The sequence below is a fragment of the Megalopta genalis genome, chromosome 3 (genome assembly GCF_051020955.1).
Source record: "Megalopta genalis isolate 19385.01 chromosome 3, iyMegGena1_principal, whole genome shotgun sequence".
NCBI lineage: Eukaryota > Metazoa > Arthropoda > Insecta > Hymenoptera > Halictidae > Megalopta > Megalopta genalis.
Genome location: NC_135015.1, coordinates 27,258,056 through 27,271,793, shown reverse-complemented (window position 1 = coordinate 27,271,793; position 13,738 = coordinate 27,258,056). Strand labels below are relative to the sequence as shown.

The window sequence follows — 13,738 nt, the reverse complement described above, 5'->3', positions numbered from 1 at the left end:
TCTACAGATTGAAGGAAAATTAGGAGAAATAGGAACATTAATTAAATATACGATTTGACAAAATAATTGACAGATTATAGCAGTAGACTCGAGAATAGGACAATGTAGAAACGTATATTCTCGAAAAGTGATACACAATTAAATTTGCTACTGAACTAATAGCAAATCTGCGTAAAGAGGATGAAAGAACAGCAATAGTTAAATAAAATTCCCTGTTTAACACGTTGAAAGTATTTTAATAAATTAATTATATTTTAATCAATTTATTAAGGTATTTTAATCATGACATCGATTACTATTTCAACATTCTTATCGCTTGCGAATCTTAATAAAATTAAGCAAATGGATAGAAATTAAATTTTAAATAATTTGATTGATTGATTAAATAATTTTAAAAGTGTTTATATATAAAAAAATCCACCATGGAAAATGCTAAAACCTTCGAGAATTTTGCCAAAACACGACCACAGTCCAGCTTTCGAATGCGACATCGTCAGCTCGAATTTAACGTCGCACGATTCGGAAAAAAACGAATTTTGCAACTGGGTACGTGATTTTCTGCGATTGCGACGGATCGATGAAGGGAAAATCGCAGAGAGCCGACGGGATCGAAGGACACCGATGCAGAGGCGAGGCTCTCCTCGCATTTCCGAACAATATAAAGGCTGTCTGGCGTGCCAGGCACGGGCACCTACGGCAACGGGTCGAAATAAAACAAAACAATACAGGCTCAGCCCGCAACAAAGCGAGTAGACGGGGCTTAAACGGTTCCCCGGGTCGGCGGTGTATAGCTCTCGGCCGTTTAAACTGGGACGGATATTTCGGGCTTCGATATTCGTACGTTCGAGTTTCGGGCTCGTTTTGGTATTCGAAAGCCGGCGAGCCGGGACGTCGATAAATGGGAAAACTTTCCGGAGCGTTTTCAGCCGGGCCCGCGTTTTCGGAAAGGAAACGAGCCCTCTCTCTCTCTCTCTCTCTCTCTCTCTTTCGACTGCTTTCTGGGTTATCAGGGAAGGATTTTTTCACCTTTCGAAACACCGGGAATTCGAATAATCTACGAACACAGGGACTCGAAATATCTCGATAATTGTAGAAAGCTGACAGTCGAGACGGTGCAACAATTTTGACGATGGAATTCGTGTGTTACAGGCGCTGAACGGGTTCCTGCTCATCCTGACCTGCGACGGAGAGGTGTTCTTCGCCACTCACAGCATAGAAAGTTACCTTGGCTTCCATCAGGTAGAGACCGCACACAGAATCCAGCCTACTAAACGTCGCCGCGTCGCGAGCACGCGAACGCTCCAACCGTGATCTATCAGCGTTGTCGCAAGCCGGCCAAAACCGTTCCGAAACCTGCTCCGAACATCGTCAAATGCTCTAGCGAACGGGTGTGCCGAACGTCGCATGATGTTCACCGACGAGCTATTACCCAATTTTCTCGGCGAAGGTTACTCCGCAAGCAACAGGAAGACGATGATACCGCGTCCGGGAGTTGACGAATCATCGAAGCATCGATCGCGTGTCCCCGTGCTCGGGGAAACGACGTATTTAGTCGCCGGAACGGTGATATTTCTCCCCGTTCTCTCATTACTCCATAATTCTAGGCACAGTGGCTGGCTGCCCCCTCGGTGTTGGTTTATCTTCGCTCGACTTGTGTCCACACCCAACACTCGCCGGTCACGCCAGGCCCGTCAACTTCGATCTACGTGTCAGGGCTTACGCAGCCGTCGTCCCCCTTCGCCCCCGGAAACGCGCCCTTCACCCTCGGCCGGCCGATGGACGTACATTTTTCAAAAGGAGCCCACGAGAGCTCTCCGACACCGTCGAGCCCCATCGCTCGTCCTCCTCCGCGTGTCGCGGATTACTTTGTTTCGATCCCTCCCCTCTCCCTCTCTGTAATGCCGCAAGAATTTCGGGGAGTGTTTTCATACTTGTCCCGAGACGCCAATGGGCAGATTGGTCGACGCCCTGAATCGGGCACAGTCCAACGGGGTGGACACCGCGTGCTCGAGGCCACAGACTTCTGTTTCCTTCTTCTTGCGTTTTTCAACCCTTCTTGGGATTTCCAGGCACTTGCTGGGACACTTTTTAGCCCTCGTGTTGATCCTAGTTCAAGGTTATTTTAAATGGTATAATTACGGTCCATTTCAATCGAGGACGATTGCGTATCTGAACGGATAAAGTTGTGTTCTCGCGAGGCCCAAACCTCGATGAAAACGGTGTTCCGTTTTTTCCGTCGGTATCACGGAGAGACAAAAGTAGCGAGCCATTCTTCGGCCCATTACGAGGCTCCTTAGTTTAATTCATTCTTCTTCCTGGCGCCAGCGACTTTCAGACAATGTTAACAATAAGCTCGAGGACCGTAATGGCGGTCGCCGGCGTCGGCGGAGCCGTGGGACGAAGAAAAGCCCACGGTTCCGAGCGATCGGCCCGTGAAATTTGTTTACAAGGAACGCGATATTGTCACGCGGTTTCCCTTCGCGGCGGGATCATCGGATCGGAAAATCATCATCCGTCGTTTCCTGCAATTAGATCTTATGCACAAAAGCGTTCGCGTGCGTTTCTGTCGTAGAGTCATCGTGTGCGCGTCGGGAAATCATCATCCGTCATTTTTTTCGTCTCGCCCCGCGTACCCGGCGGCCCCCATCAGCCCCCACCCCCCACCCCCCTCCCTCCTCACCCGCCCTGTAATGCCCTTCGCCATTTTCTTCTCGGCAACATGTCGCGCAAACTCGCGTGCGTGCTTGCGTGCCCGAGGATCGCATTTCGGTGTGTTCACCCGGGGGTTGAACGGTATCGTTCTGTTCCGGATAGCGAGGCGAATGGCTTTTTCTCCGGTTAATCCGACTCTTTCATGATTTCCACGTCTGAACGCTGGGAAAAAGGAATGGAGAAACGAGCGCCAATGAATTCGGACGGTCTTGTCCCGAACGTTTGGACGTTTATTGGTGGCGCGAGATAAGAACCGGGTGATAGAGGCGATTTTAACAAGCCTCGAAGTACTCTAAATCTTCCTGTTAGTGTGCGTTCTTTTTTTACGACCGGCCAAGTTGTTCCCGTGGGAAGCGTTCTAATACATATTTTACTCAACTCCTTGCGTCGTTAGGGCACAGGCTTTATGTTTTAGGTACCCACGAATGATTATATTTATATTATTTATACTAATCATATTATTTATATTATCTTATTTATATTTTATAATATATTTATATATATTATTCTATATATATTATCATATTTTATAATATATTTATATATATTATTATTATATATATATATATATATATATATATATATATATTATTACACAATATTATGTATATATACAGTCGCCTCGGAAAGTACATTAACGTCTTTTCAAAGGGTATAACTTTTTTAAAATTGGTTCAAAGGACTTGACCATTTTTGAGATTTTTTTTTTTTTCTTTTTTTTCTTTATAGTTTAAGAATACTTTAGATGTTAGAGTTTTCTATGAAATGAGCGTACAAAAATGTTTTCCCAACTTTTTTATCTGAGCCCATAACGAAAATTTAAAAAATGCGTTTTATACAATAGATCTCGGTAACTTATATGCATGTTGAAAATTTCATATGTATTGTGTTAAATATTGTGTTAAAATACAATATCGTATTAAATATTGTGATAAAATACAATATTGTATGAAATATTGTGTTAAAGTTGCACCCTTGGACTGTTTCTTTGCTGGTACATTTTTTCTTGTGCACTTTTGGTGCTATTCTTCGCTATCACATTTTTAGTTGTTCTATATCTTACTTATTTCAACCCCTAGGCCCAAAAATGGACTTCATTTACAACGTATATCTACACATTCACATTCTCCATACTTCAATTTACAACCAATTACAATTCTTCACATCCAACCGTCAGCATACTGTACTACTTCCCTTAAACATTTGACAACCCCTACACTTACCTTCCTTTCTACAATCTGCTCCCCCCCTATACCCGCACCCCTCCATTCGCTCGCACTGTTCCAATAAAAAGCACATTTTTATATCTGCATCCTCGACATTTTTCTTGGCCATTTTCTCCACCACGTTTTTCCTTACCGCGCCCTCGGCCATTTTCCCAGCGGCTACATTTTATTCATATATTAGAGCTGGCAGAATTTCCTCGCGGATACGCGAGAGCGGATAAAAAATTAAGACGACACGGAAAAACTTTTCACCCGTAGGGGAGTTGTTAACGGGGGCCGCGCAAGACCCTGGCTCTTTCATAATGAAGGTGGTGCTTAAAGAACGTTAAACCTCATTAAATCTTATTCGAGATACCACGCCTATCGTAATTCCCGTCCCCCTACTTTGTCTCCCCTCCCGGCGTTGTTTCGCCTCTCGATCGCATTTAACGGGTAATTTGTTTATATAAGACCGCCGAGGGGCAGGGAGGAGAAGCCGGCCGGTCGGCCGGCTAGAATAATTCCTCCGGTGGAGGACTTTGGTCTAGCATTCATTGAGATGTAACCGGGCACGCAAACGGTTTACACACACGTCACGACAGCCCCGGGGCAACGATGATTTTTCGTCCCGATTACGGGATATTTAAGAGGAACGAAGTGTATCGCGTCTAATGAGCGATGCCGCGATTTCCCCGGCCGGCCCTGGGAACTTTCGTCTCGCCTTTCGTTGCCCTTTCGACCACCGAGCTTTACAATGTCCTCCGTTAACTGTCCGGGGCACAGGATCTCAGGAAATAAAACGGACCCTTGTTGCAATGGAAATTTCATCGCGTTTTGAATTAAACAAAATTGGTATAGTTTTATCGACGCTTTGCCAACCGAATGGGGAGATCTCCCCGTTTTAAATTCAGTCTTCTGCTTGATTTTATTAAGATTTGCAAGAGCTACGAGTGTTGAAGAAGCAATTGATGCCACATGAGTTTGCTTCGTAATTTTTGTTTAATTGAATGAGTTACTTTAATTTTATGGAATTTTTGAGGCAAGAATTTTATGAACTTGTGTGACATGAAATAGCAAATATTGAAATATAAGTAAATACAAGTAAACACTATTTGGAAATACTATTTCATTTAATTAATATATTAATGATACTATTGATAATACTACTTCATTAAGAAATGAAGTAGTATTACTATATACTAGTAGTATATTATACTAGTAGTATAGTAGTAGTAGTAGTAGTAGTAGTAGTACTTCATTAAGAAATGAAGTATAGTACAGTATAGTATTATTATAGTATTATTACTACTTCATTAAGAAATGAAGTATAGTATAGTATAGTATTATTATAGTATTATTATTAATAGTATTATTACTACTTCATTAAGAAATGAAGCACTATTATTAAATAGCACTTACTCATGCGAATATTTCAATATTTCTCTTTTTTACGATTTTTCTTACAATTATATTATGACAAATGAATAAGCAATTATTTAACCTCGTAGACAGACGATAGTAGTTAAGGGTTAAACTGATCTTGAGCCTATTAACCTTTTAGTTATGTACGACGTGTAGACACGTCATAAGGAAATGGCAATTTTACATGTTACAACATAAATACCTCTACGATTTAGGTTAGAATGCTTGTGAAATTACATATTCATAAATTTCGCATATTTCAGAATAATTCTGGAACAACTCGCCGGAAGAAACTGCGCCCAGCGTGATCGATAAAAACGCGTGCAAAATTCATCTCAAAAATAGATCGACGCAGCTAAGCGGATAAAATCTTTTTTCCCGACATTCCTTCGGTCTCTTCTTTTAATTCTCAATGTAATGAGGCTGCGGAAAATGTTTCAATACTGTGACATAAAATAGCAGATAGTAGTAGGTCGTCAAAGTGTTAACCTAACCCTTTCTTTCGACGTGTAGACACGTGATAAGGAAATGGCAGTTTTACATGTTACAACATAAATACCTCTACGATTTAGGTTAAAATACTTGTGAAATTACATATTCATAAATTTCGCATATTTCAGAATAATTCTGGAACAACTCGCCGGAAGAAACCGCGTCCAGTGTGATCGATAAAAACGCGTGCAAAATTCATCTCAAAAATAGATCGACGCAGCTAAGCGGATAAAATCTTTTTTCCCGACATTCCTTCGGTCTCTTCTTTTAATTCTCAATGTAATGAGGCTGCGGAAAATGTTTCAATACTGTGACATAAAATAGCAGATAGTAGTAGGTCGTCAAAATGTTAACCTAACCGTTTCTTCCAAGTTTAAAGATTGCACCCACCGCGAGCACAGCAACTGAACAGCCGTAGACCGTGCAGCAAAGCGAAGTTTAGACTTTCGAGTACCGATCTTGGTGGACATTGACGCGGAACGACGCGAGCAGGACGTTCGACGCCTCCGCGCGTCCACATCCCAGCTCAGCGAAGGATGAAGGGGGTTGGCCGCGTCGCGACGTCCATTGATACGGGACGAGGCACGCAAACGCGTTCACGGGGGCCACGTAATGTAAAGAAATCGTAAGTCCTAAGCTCGGCCAGAGGGGGGAGGAGGGGAGGGGAGGGGATCCGATGATTTCCCGACTCGATGACCGTGTATCCGAGCCGACGTAATCGCGGGGCGTTTCGGATGACGCGATTACACGGCACTGTAACTCCGCAGAAAGCGCGGCCCCCTCTGCCCGGAGGACTGGCAACAGTCCCCCCACGGTCGCCCCGTTCGAACCACGGAAAAACCGCGTAATGACAGCGTCGGGGCCGCAACGTTCCTCGCGGTAATTCACGAGCCGGGACTCTGGTCTCTTTAGTTCGGTATCTCACGCGAGAAACACCGCGGCGGCATGGCGGAGGGGCGGAAAAAAAGCCTCGGCCACGGGGGGTGGCTCGGCGAAGGAGACAGAGGGGGGGGCGGCACGGTCGCGATTGTTCACGGAGTTGGCACGCGGCTTAATTGGCCTGATAGAGTCGATTCAATGCTCAACGAGCCTTTATGCGGCCCGTGACCCGCGCCGGATAAAAGTAATAACTTAACCGAAAGGTCAAAGGGTGCTTATCGCTCGCGGGCCCGCCAACGGGGCAAATCTGACGCGGCCTGGCATCTGGACGCCGCGGCGGAAGAATTCCTGGCGCGATTACAATCGTCGCAGGCTTTCTCGAACCTTCTTCGGTCGGGCCGAGCTGCGTTCGTCTCGCGACAGATCCGTGTTTTGAACAATTGCGTAAACTCCGGCGGCTTCGAAGCTTTCGCTGCTGCAAATTCGCAAGCATTTCGATCGACCGCGCTGATTTATAGCCGATCATCTGGGCGGGGTGTACAAGGTTGTGGAGCAAATGCTGTGATAGACACTGTGCGAGTCGAAACAGCTGTTCCTTGGACAAGCTGTAAGACAGCAGTTCAAAGTGCGACTTCGTGGTAGCCGTGGCTGTTAGGTTGGTGCATATGAAATGTCGGATTTTCTGCACATGCGAACGTCTATCTGTTTGTTTTCGTTATGCTTTCCCTTTTGGCATAACCTCGTTTATAGTCGCACTCTGTCCATTGCCAGAGTCGCGTTTCTACGAAGAAGATTTTCTCGAAAACGTTCCATTTTGTTATTTGCTTTGAATTTCGCGAGGATACGAATGCAACGTTTAATTTTTTTATACTTCTCCGCGACGACGCTCGGCCGAATACGTCGCACAAAACAATTGCGAAATTAAATGAACTGAAATATGAAATTTCGCAGCACCCAGTTTATTCGCCGGATCTTTCGCCAACCGACTTTCATTCTTTTAACCCTTTTAGTGTCGGAGGCCGATATATCGGCCCTCGCTGCACTGGCGAAAAGTGCCAGAGCCGATATATCGGCCCGCACCTTGTAGCGTTATAAATAAACAAATACGTTACAAATAGTCTAATTTCATTGCGAGAGAAAAAATTAGCGTCGCCGTTTTATTCTCCATTTTGTCCTTGATACACTGCTTTTTCAATTATGTAAATATTGCTTTTCGTTTGGTTTTTATGAGCCTTTTTCGAAATCCTAGTAAAATCGTAAAATTCGGCCGGTTATATTCGCATAAGCGCCTCTTTTTCGCCCGGCACTAAAACGGTTAAACATTTAGAACAGTTTTTACGGGCTAAACAGCGTGAAAACGAAGACAGTCTGAAGAATTCGATATCAGAGTTTATTGATTCGAAAGATCAAAGCCATCTATGCGTTAAAATCTCGTTTGTAAAAGTGCATTGAAGCAAATGGAGCATACTTTGAATGGAGCATGTCCGCGAACCTATTTCTTCGAGATCAACGCTGATCTACATATCGGACTCTTTGCCGACGATTCGAGCAGACTGGCAGGAACGTAGAATATTGACGGAGCGAGGTTTAGCCTGGGTCAGAGCAGATCGTAGCGCGTGAGAGGCTCGAGACGAATCGCCGGGCATTTAGTATTCCGTAGCGCATCCTGGCGGCACAGACGAGGGTCCGAAGGGGCCCGCGGGCCCTCGGGCAGTCTGCTCCCCATAGAAATCAATTGATCGCGTTAAGTTTAAATACAGCGCCGGTCCGGTTCGCACGCGCTGAATTATGTGGCAGATTTTGACAATTAATAGCCGCTAATGAAGACGCGATCAGGCTGCGGGCCCGAGGCGGTCCCCGCCGACGTGGCCCGGGTCTATCTCGCTCTCTCTCTCTCTCTCTCTCTCTCTCTCTCTCTCTCTCTCTCTTTTTCGCTTCTCCACGGCGTTCCTGACCCCGTTGGAAGTTGGATACAAAGAGGATAAACCGAGGGGGTGTAAGGGCGCGTCATAACTCTCGGGCGTAATTGAGAGCTCAAGTTTCGGTATCGCCGCGTTCCGGCTCGCATTATCGCGCACGCCTTACGCCTTACGCCACGCCGCGCCGGTCGCTCGTATCCGCGCAAAAACGCGCGCGTGTTCGTGCTCGGGCCCCGTAAGGAGGTTTTCATGCGAGCGGGCAGGGGGCGGCTTGGACGACGCGCACCATGGCATCGGCATCGCCACGCCATTCCACGGCAGGCCACACCATGCAGCGCCGCTGCCACGGCTTTCGATAATTAATGCGGCCCGCGGATTAATTATTATTAGCCGGCTGATTTGTTTCAATTTGTAGAGGGTCCTTTGATCGCGCCGAATCGTGTTTCCGTCGATTTCACCCGGCGTCCCGGCTGATTTATCGCCGGCGTGGATCGCAAGAGCGTCGGGATTTACGTGGACAAGATCGACGCGCAATCCGTTCCACGGTATCCGTCCTGTCTTCTCTCGGGGCCCCTGACGCGACAAGATGTAGGCGGTGCTTTACGGTCGGCCACTCCGATCAACCCTTTTCTCAGTTTCCGACACCTCGCCGTTACTCCTCTCGCTCTGATCCGCAGGCCCGCGAATCTGCCCGGCTCTCTTTCAAAACCGAAAAATCGCTCGTCCTCGCGTCCTTCGAAATCTGCCGATCGTAGAAACCTCGGCGTTACCCGGTATACATATACGTAACCTTGACCTTTCGTTTCTTCTTTTCATTTCCCTCGATTCTTCGTTCATCGGATGAATCGATCGATTTTATGGTATTTCTATGTAATTGAAGACCGATCGTCGGTTCTCGGATGATTCGTGCATCAGCGAAAATCCCCGCACGGGTTAAATTCTGCATAAAATTGTGACTCGTTTTGCCAGAGTTCAATGTGTTCGCCGGTCTCAAGCTGGAAAGGCGATTGTGTCAAAAACTAAAGTAATTATGAAGCGTAATTGTATCGGAATAATTATCCGATTTACAGTAATGTCTCTCTAACTGACGCTCGGATTGTCCACAAAAATGGACGATTTGGGAAGAGCAGATACGATTATTCGAGTCCTGCGGCTTGTTTTTATAATTGCTGACAATTCGTGACCATAAAAACGAATCGCAAGGCTCGAATAATCGTATCTCCTTCTCCCCAAATTGTCCAGTTTTGCGGACAATCTGAGCGTCAGTTAGGGAGACATTACTGTATTATCGAGCTCGAGGAGCCTTCCTCTGCCACGCGGAGAGCAGTTTCGGCCAATTTGCTAACACCGACAGACTCTGTTAAGCACCCTTTCAGTCCCCGTACAAAGACCGACTAAAATTAGCACGCGGAATCTCGCTGCAAAGTTACGCCACGCGCGCAGATCACTCGTTAATTAATCCAAGCGCCTCGCCGGATCGTCTTTAGCGCACGCCGTACCATTCGAGAACGCGGTACAAAGGAGATCGAAACGACTCGCAGGGATGGGGGGAGGGTTTTAAAAAGCCGAGCGACCTCCCACGAGCACCTCGTAACGCTCAACTACGCGATACAAGAGAGATCGAAAAGTCATCGTGATGATCCCCGTAGTCGCGTGATTCTGTCGTCCTCGTAGATCGAGGGGAGGGCCGTGGAGAGGACGAAACGAGAGGGAACGGGACAGGGACGAGGTGGAGGAGGGGTGGGTGGGTGGCCGGGGTGGTATAAAAAAAGAAAATGGAGCAAAGGAAGGCGAGGCCTTTCGCATTCTTCGCAGGAATGTAAATCAAGTCTGCCAAGGGAGCGGGACCGCTTCGATGCCGGCGGGGGTGCGCTAGCGTCTCCACTAAATAATTACAAGCTCTTAATTAACGACGAGGGCCGATCGTAAAGCCATCCACGACTCGGCCGCTCCGTCCCGCGGATGCATGTTTCGAGATTATTTAAACGAGCAATGGTAACAAACGTTACCGGACCTTACCGGCAAACCGCCCGTCGTCGTTGGGTAACCGGCCGCGCTCGCGCTCGCGCGCGCACGCGCTCCTTCGCAGGGGAAAAATAAATGTGAGCGAAACCTCTGCGGGGGGAAAAATAAAGGACGACGAGGGGCCCGGCGGAATCGAGGGGCAGGGGGACCGATGAAGGGAAGAGCACAGGGTGGGGTCAACGAATTTTTGCACGCCGCGCGCCGCGCCGCGCCGCGCCGCGCCACGGTTCTACGGCACCACGCCGAAACGAGCACACCCGCCTTAATAAAATTCTATTAACAAGACCGCCGCGCTATGCAACGGCCGATTGAACGTTTTTTAATTACAGCGTTGCGTTCCTGGAAAGGCGAACGCAGCAGTGCCGATCGCGGCCACAATTTTAACGGGGACGATGCCCTCGCGATTTTTCGGAGCCGAGGATCTCCGTTCGTATTTCGTCCATTTCACGCTTTATCTCTATTATTAAAGTTCGACAGTTTTTACGTTCGCGGTAGAAACAATAAAGATATCACTCGAATATCAAACACAACTTCATTGCATAACAATCGTGTTGTGGACGATTTTTAGTTCGATGCTGCTATTGCAGATGTCCTCGATTGAATTGAGAGCAGCTCTTTGAGTTGGCAATTGTAGTACACGAACTTACCGCAGTTCGTTGATCGACTGCAATCTTCGAGAAAGAGTCCTGTTACATTTTCGTTAAACTTCGTTGATCTATCTCGTATAATTCTACGATCACTGTACTTTGCTTCAGCGTCGACCGGTTGTTCCATTAGATTCTGCGGCTGGCCCCGCGTTCGTCCAACCTTTCCGGGGATTCCGCGCGACTGTCCCAATTGACAGGGTCCGCGACGACAAGGGGGCGTCCCTGTAATTCCATAAATCACGATAGGCCGGGATAAATCATGTATTAATGAAAATTACACGTGCGTCGGTGCGCGGTCGCGCGGCCGCGGAGGCTTGATATACGCGGACGGGAATAAAATTGGCCGGGGCCATGTTGGCGGGGCGGGATAAAGGGCAAACGCGGAGCAATTACACGTCCACTGTGTCCCAATGAAGTATGGGCCGCAGCACCGGCTGCTCGATTACCACGGAAATCCTGTGTAGAACCCTTTAATTAAAATTAGAGCAAACGGAACGCGCAGCGGGGTTGCGACTAGACCGGGGAAACCCGGGGGCCCCGGCCGGGACTGAATCCCATCGGAGTATCGGACCCCGTGGAGCAATGGGGCCCCTTCACCGAGACACCGGCGACTCCGCTGCGCGTTCCTATATTTATTGAGAGATCGAGTTTTATGGGCGTCGAGCTGCCCGCGACGCGGGAACCCGTGTTCCTCGTGTTCCCCTTGCTCGCCCCGCTCCCTTCGACCCGACTCGACGCCCCGGCTAATGAGCTTTCCATGATGTCCACGCTATTTTCGCGTTTTATTAATGCACGCGCTATCGCCGTGGTCCCATTTCACGCCCGATTTCCCCGGATCTCCGTTAGACACCCCCGCGCGATCCTTTGGTGCGCGTTTTCTGCCAGATTTTCCCTGACTCGCTTATCGCTGCCTTCCACTCTAGGGCGTCGCAATGCACACGAAGTAACACCGCGTACAATTTTTGCGTTCACGCGGTTCTCTTCGTTGCAACGATACTGCATTGTAGTGCTTGTCTTGTTCGTTCACAGTAGAGTTAAAAATTGTAAGCTGGGGCTTGTTCAGCGAGGGAATACTTTAGCTGTATTGTTGTTAAAATTATCGCCATTTAATTCTTTGAATGTTGTCGTCGCGAGCGAGATGTTTTACTACCAAGTTCACGGATACTTCGACACGATTCCAGCATTTTTTTTATAGTTGTAGCATGCTTCAACGAAGCAGTCGAAGCTGTTTGAATTAGAAAACATGCTTTCTGATCTACGGTATTTTTACTTTATACAATTCATTACGATTTATGCATATGATAATTGAGTCTATTGGCAAGTATAGTGCAATGTTAACATTCTTTTTTTAGCCTATTGGCAAGTACAATGGAATTGTAATATTTTTTGTAGTCTATTGGCAAGCACAATGCAATTTTAAGATTCTTTTTTAGCCTGTTGGCAAGTACAATGCGATCTTAACATTCTTTTTTGAGCCTATTGGCAAGTACGACACAATTTTAACCATTTTTCTTGCCTTTTAGCAAGTACAGCACAATTTCAACAATTTTCTCGAGCCTATTGGCAAGCACAACGCAATTTTAATATCTTTCTTTAGCCAATTATCAAGTACAACGCAAATTTAACATTCTTTTTAGCCTATTGGCAAACACAACACAATATTAACATTTTTTTTTTTGTTAAGTACAAACGAATTTGATGCTCTTACAACGATTTTAGAAAAATAGTATACCAACTTTTGATGGTCAGAGTCGCGCTCAGAGTCGCCGCTCGAGTGCAAAGGGTTAAAAATGGAATATAATGTTTAGTAAAAAGTGTGCGAAGCGTACGTAAAGTACGTGGAACACTCGACATATTATTGACCTGTGGATTTCAGTTGGAGCTGACGAGTGTGTACGTCAAGCATCGCGCGCTGATTACCGATTTCTCTTTTACACGTCCGTGGCCCGAGTCGATGGATATTTCTGGGAAGCCGGGACGATCCGCGCGAAAATACAAAAATGTCTACTAAACCAGCCCCAGCATCCCATTATCGTCCGGCGTAATATCGTAACACACGGACACGGTGTGAGTAACATGGAAGTCGTGAGATCCGTGCGCCGCGGACACGAACAGAACAGTACGAGAAGGCGCAGCTACACTGTTCCGCCTATCGGAAATGCAGCGTACCTCGAAAGCTACCGTTCCCTTCTATCGCGTGATTTATTATATTATTCCCGGTTAAGCCGAGCCCCGGCCAGTTAATGTCCCGACGCGACAATTCCGCGCTCCGACGCGAAAACGCTGCTGTTCCCTCTTCCTGGGAGCCTGGCGGTTCCTGCCTTCCAATTTTACTGCTACCCTTTCTTACGGTATTTTTAATGACTTTCTGCAGTGTTCCGCATTTTATAGATCATTGTCGCAATACGGTAAATTCTCCCTAATTGACGTTATGTTT

The 13,738-nt window shown here is 46.8% G+C and overlaps 1 protein-coding gene across 2 annotated transcripts in view; it reads left to right on the top strand.

Annotated features, from left to right (window-relative positions):
* Positions 1–13,738, top strand: part of ss (aryl hydrocarbon receptor spineless) — a 252,363-nt gene that overhangs the window by 219,862 nt on the left and 18,763 nt on the right. For both annotated transcript variants that reach the window (XM_033473395.2, XM_076520512.1), the window contains exon 4: positions 1,150–1,239. In XM_033473395.2, coding sequence (XP_033329286.1) covers positions 1,150–1,239 — 90 coding nt within the window. The remainder of the gene's footprint in view (positions 1–1,149; positions 1,240–13,738) is intronic.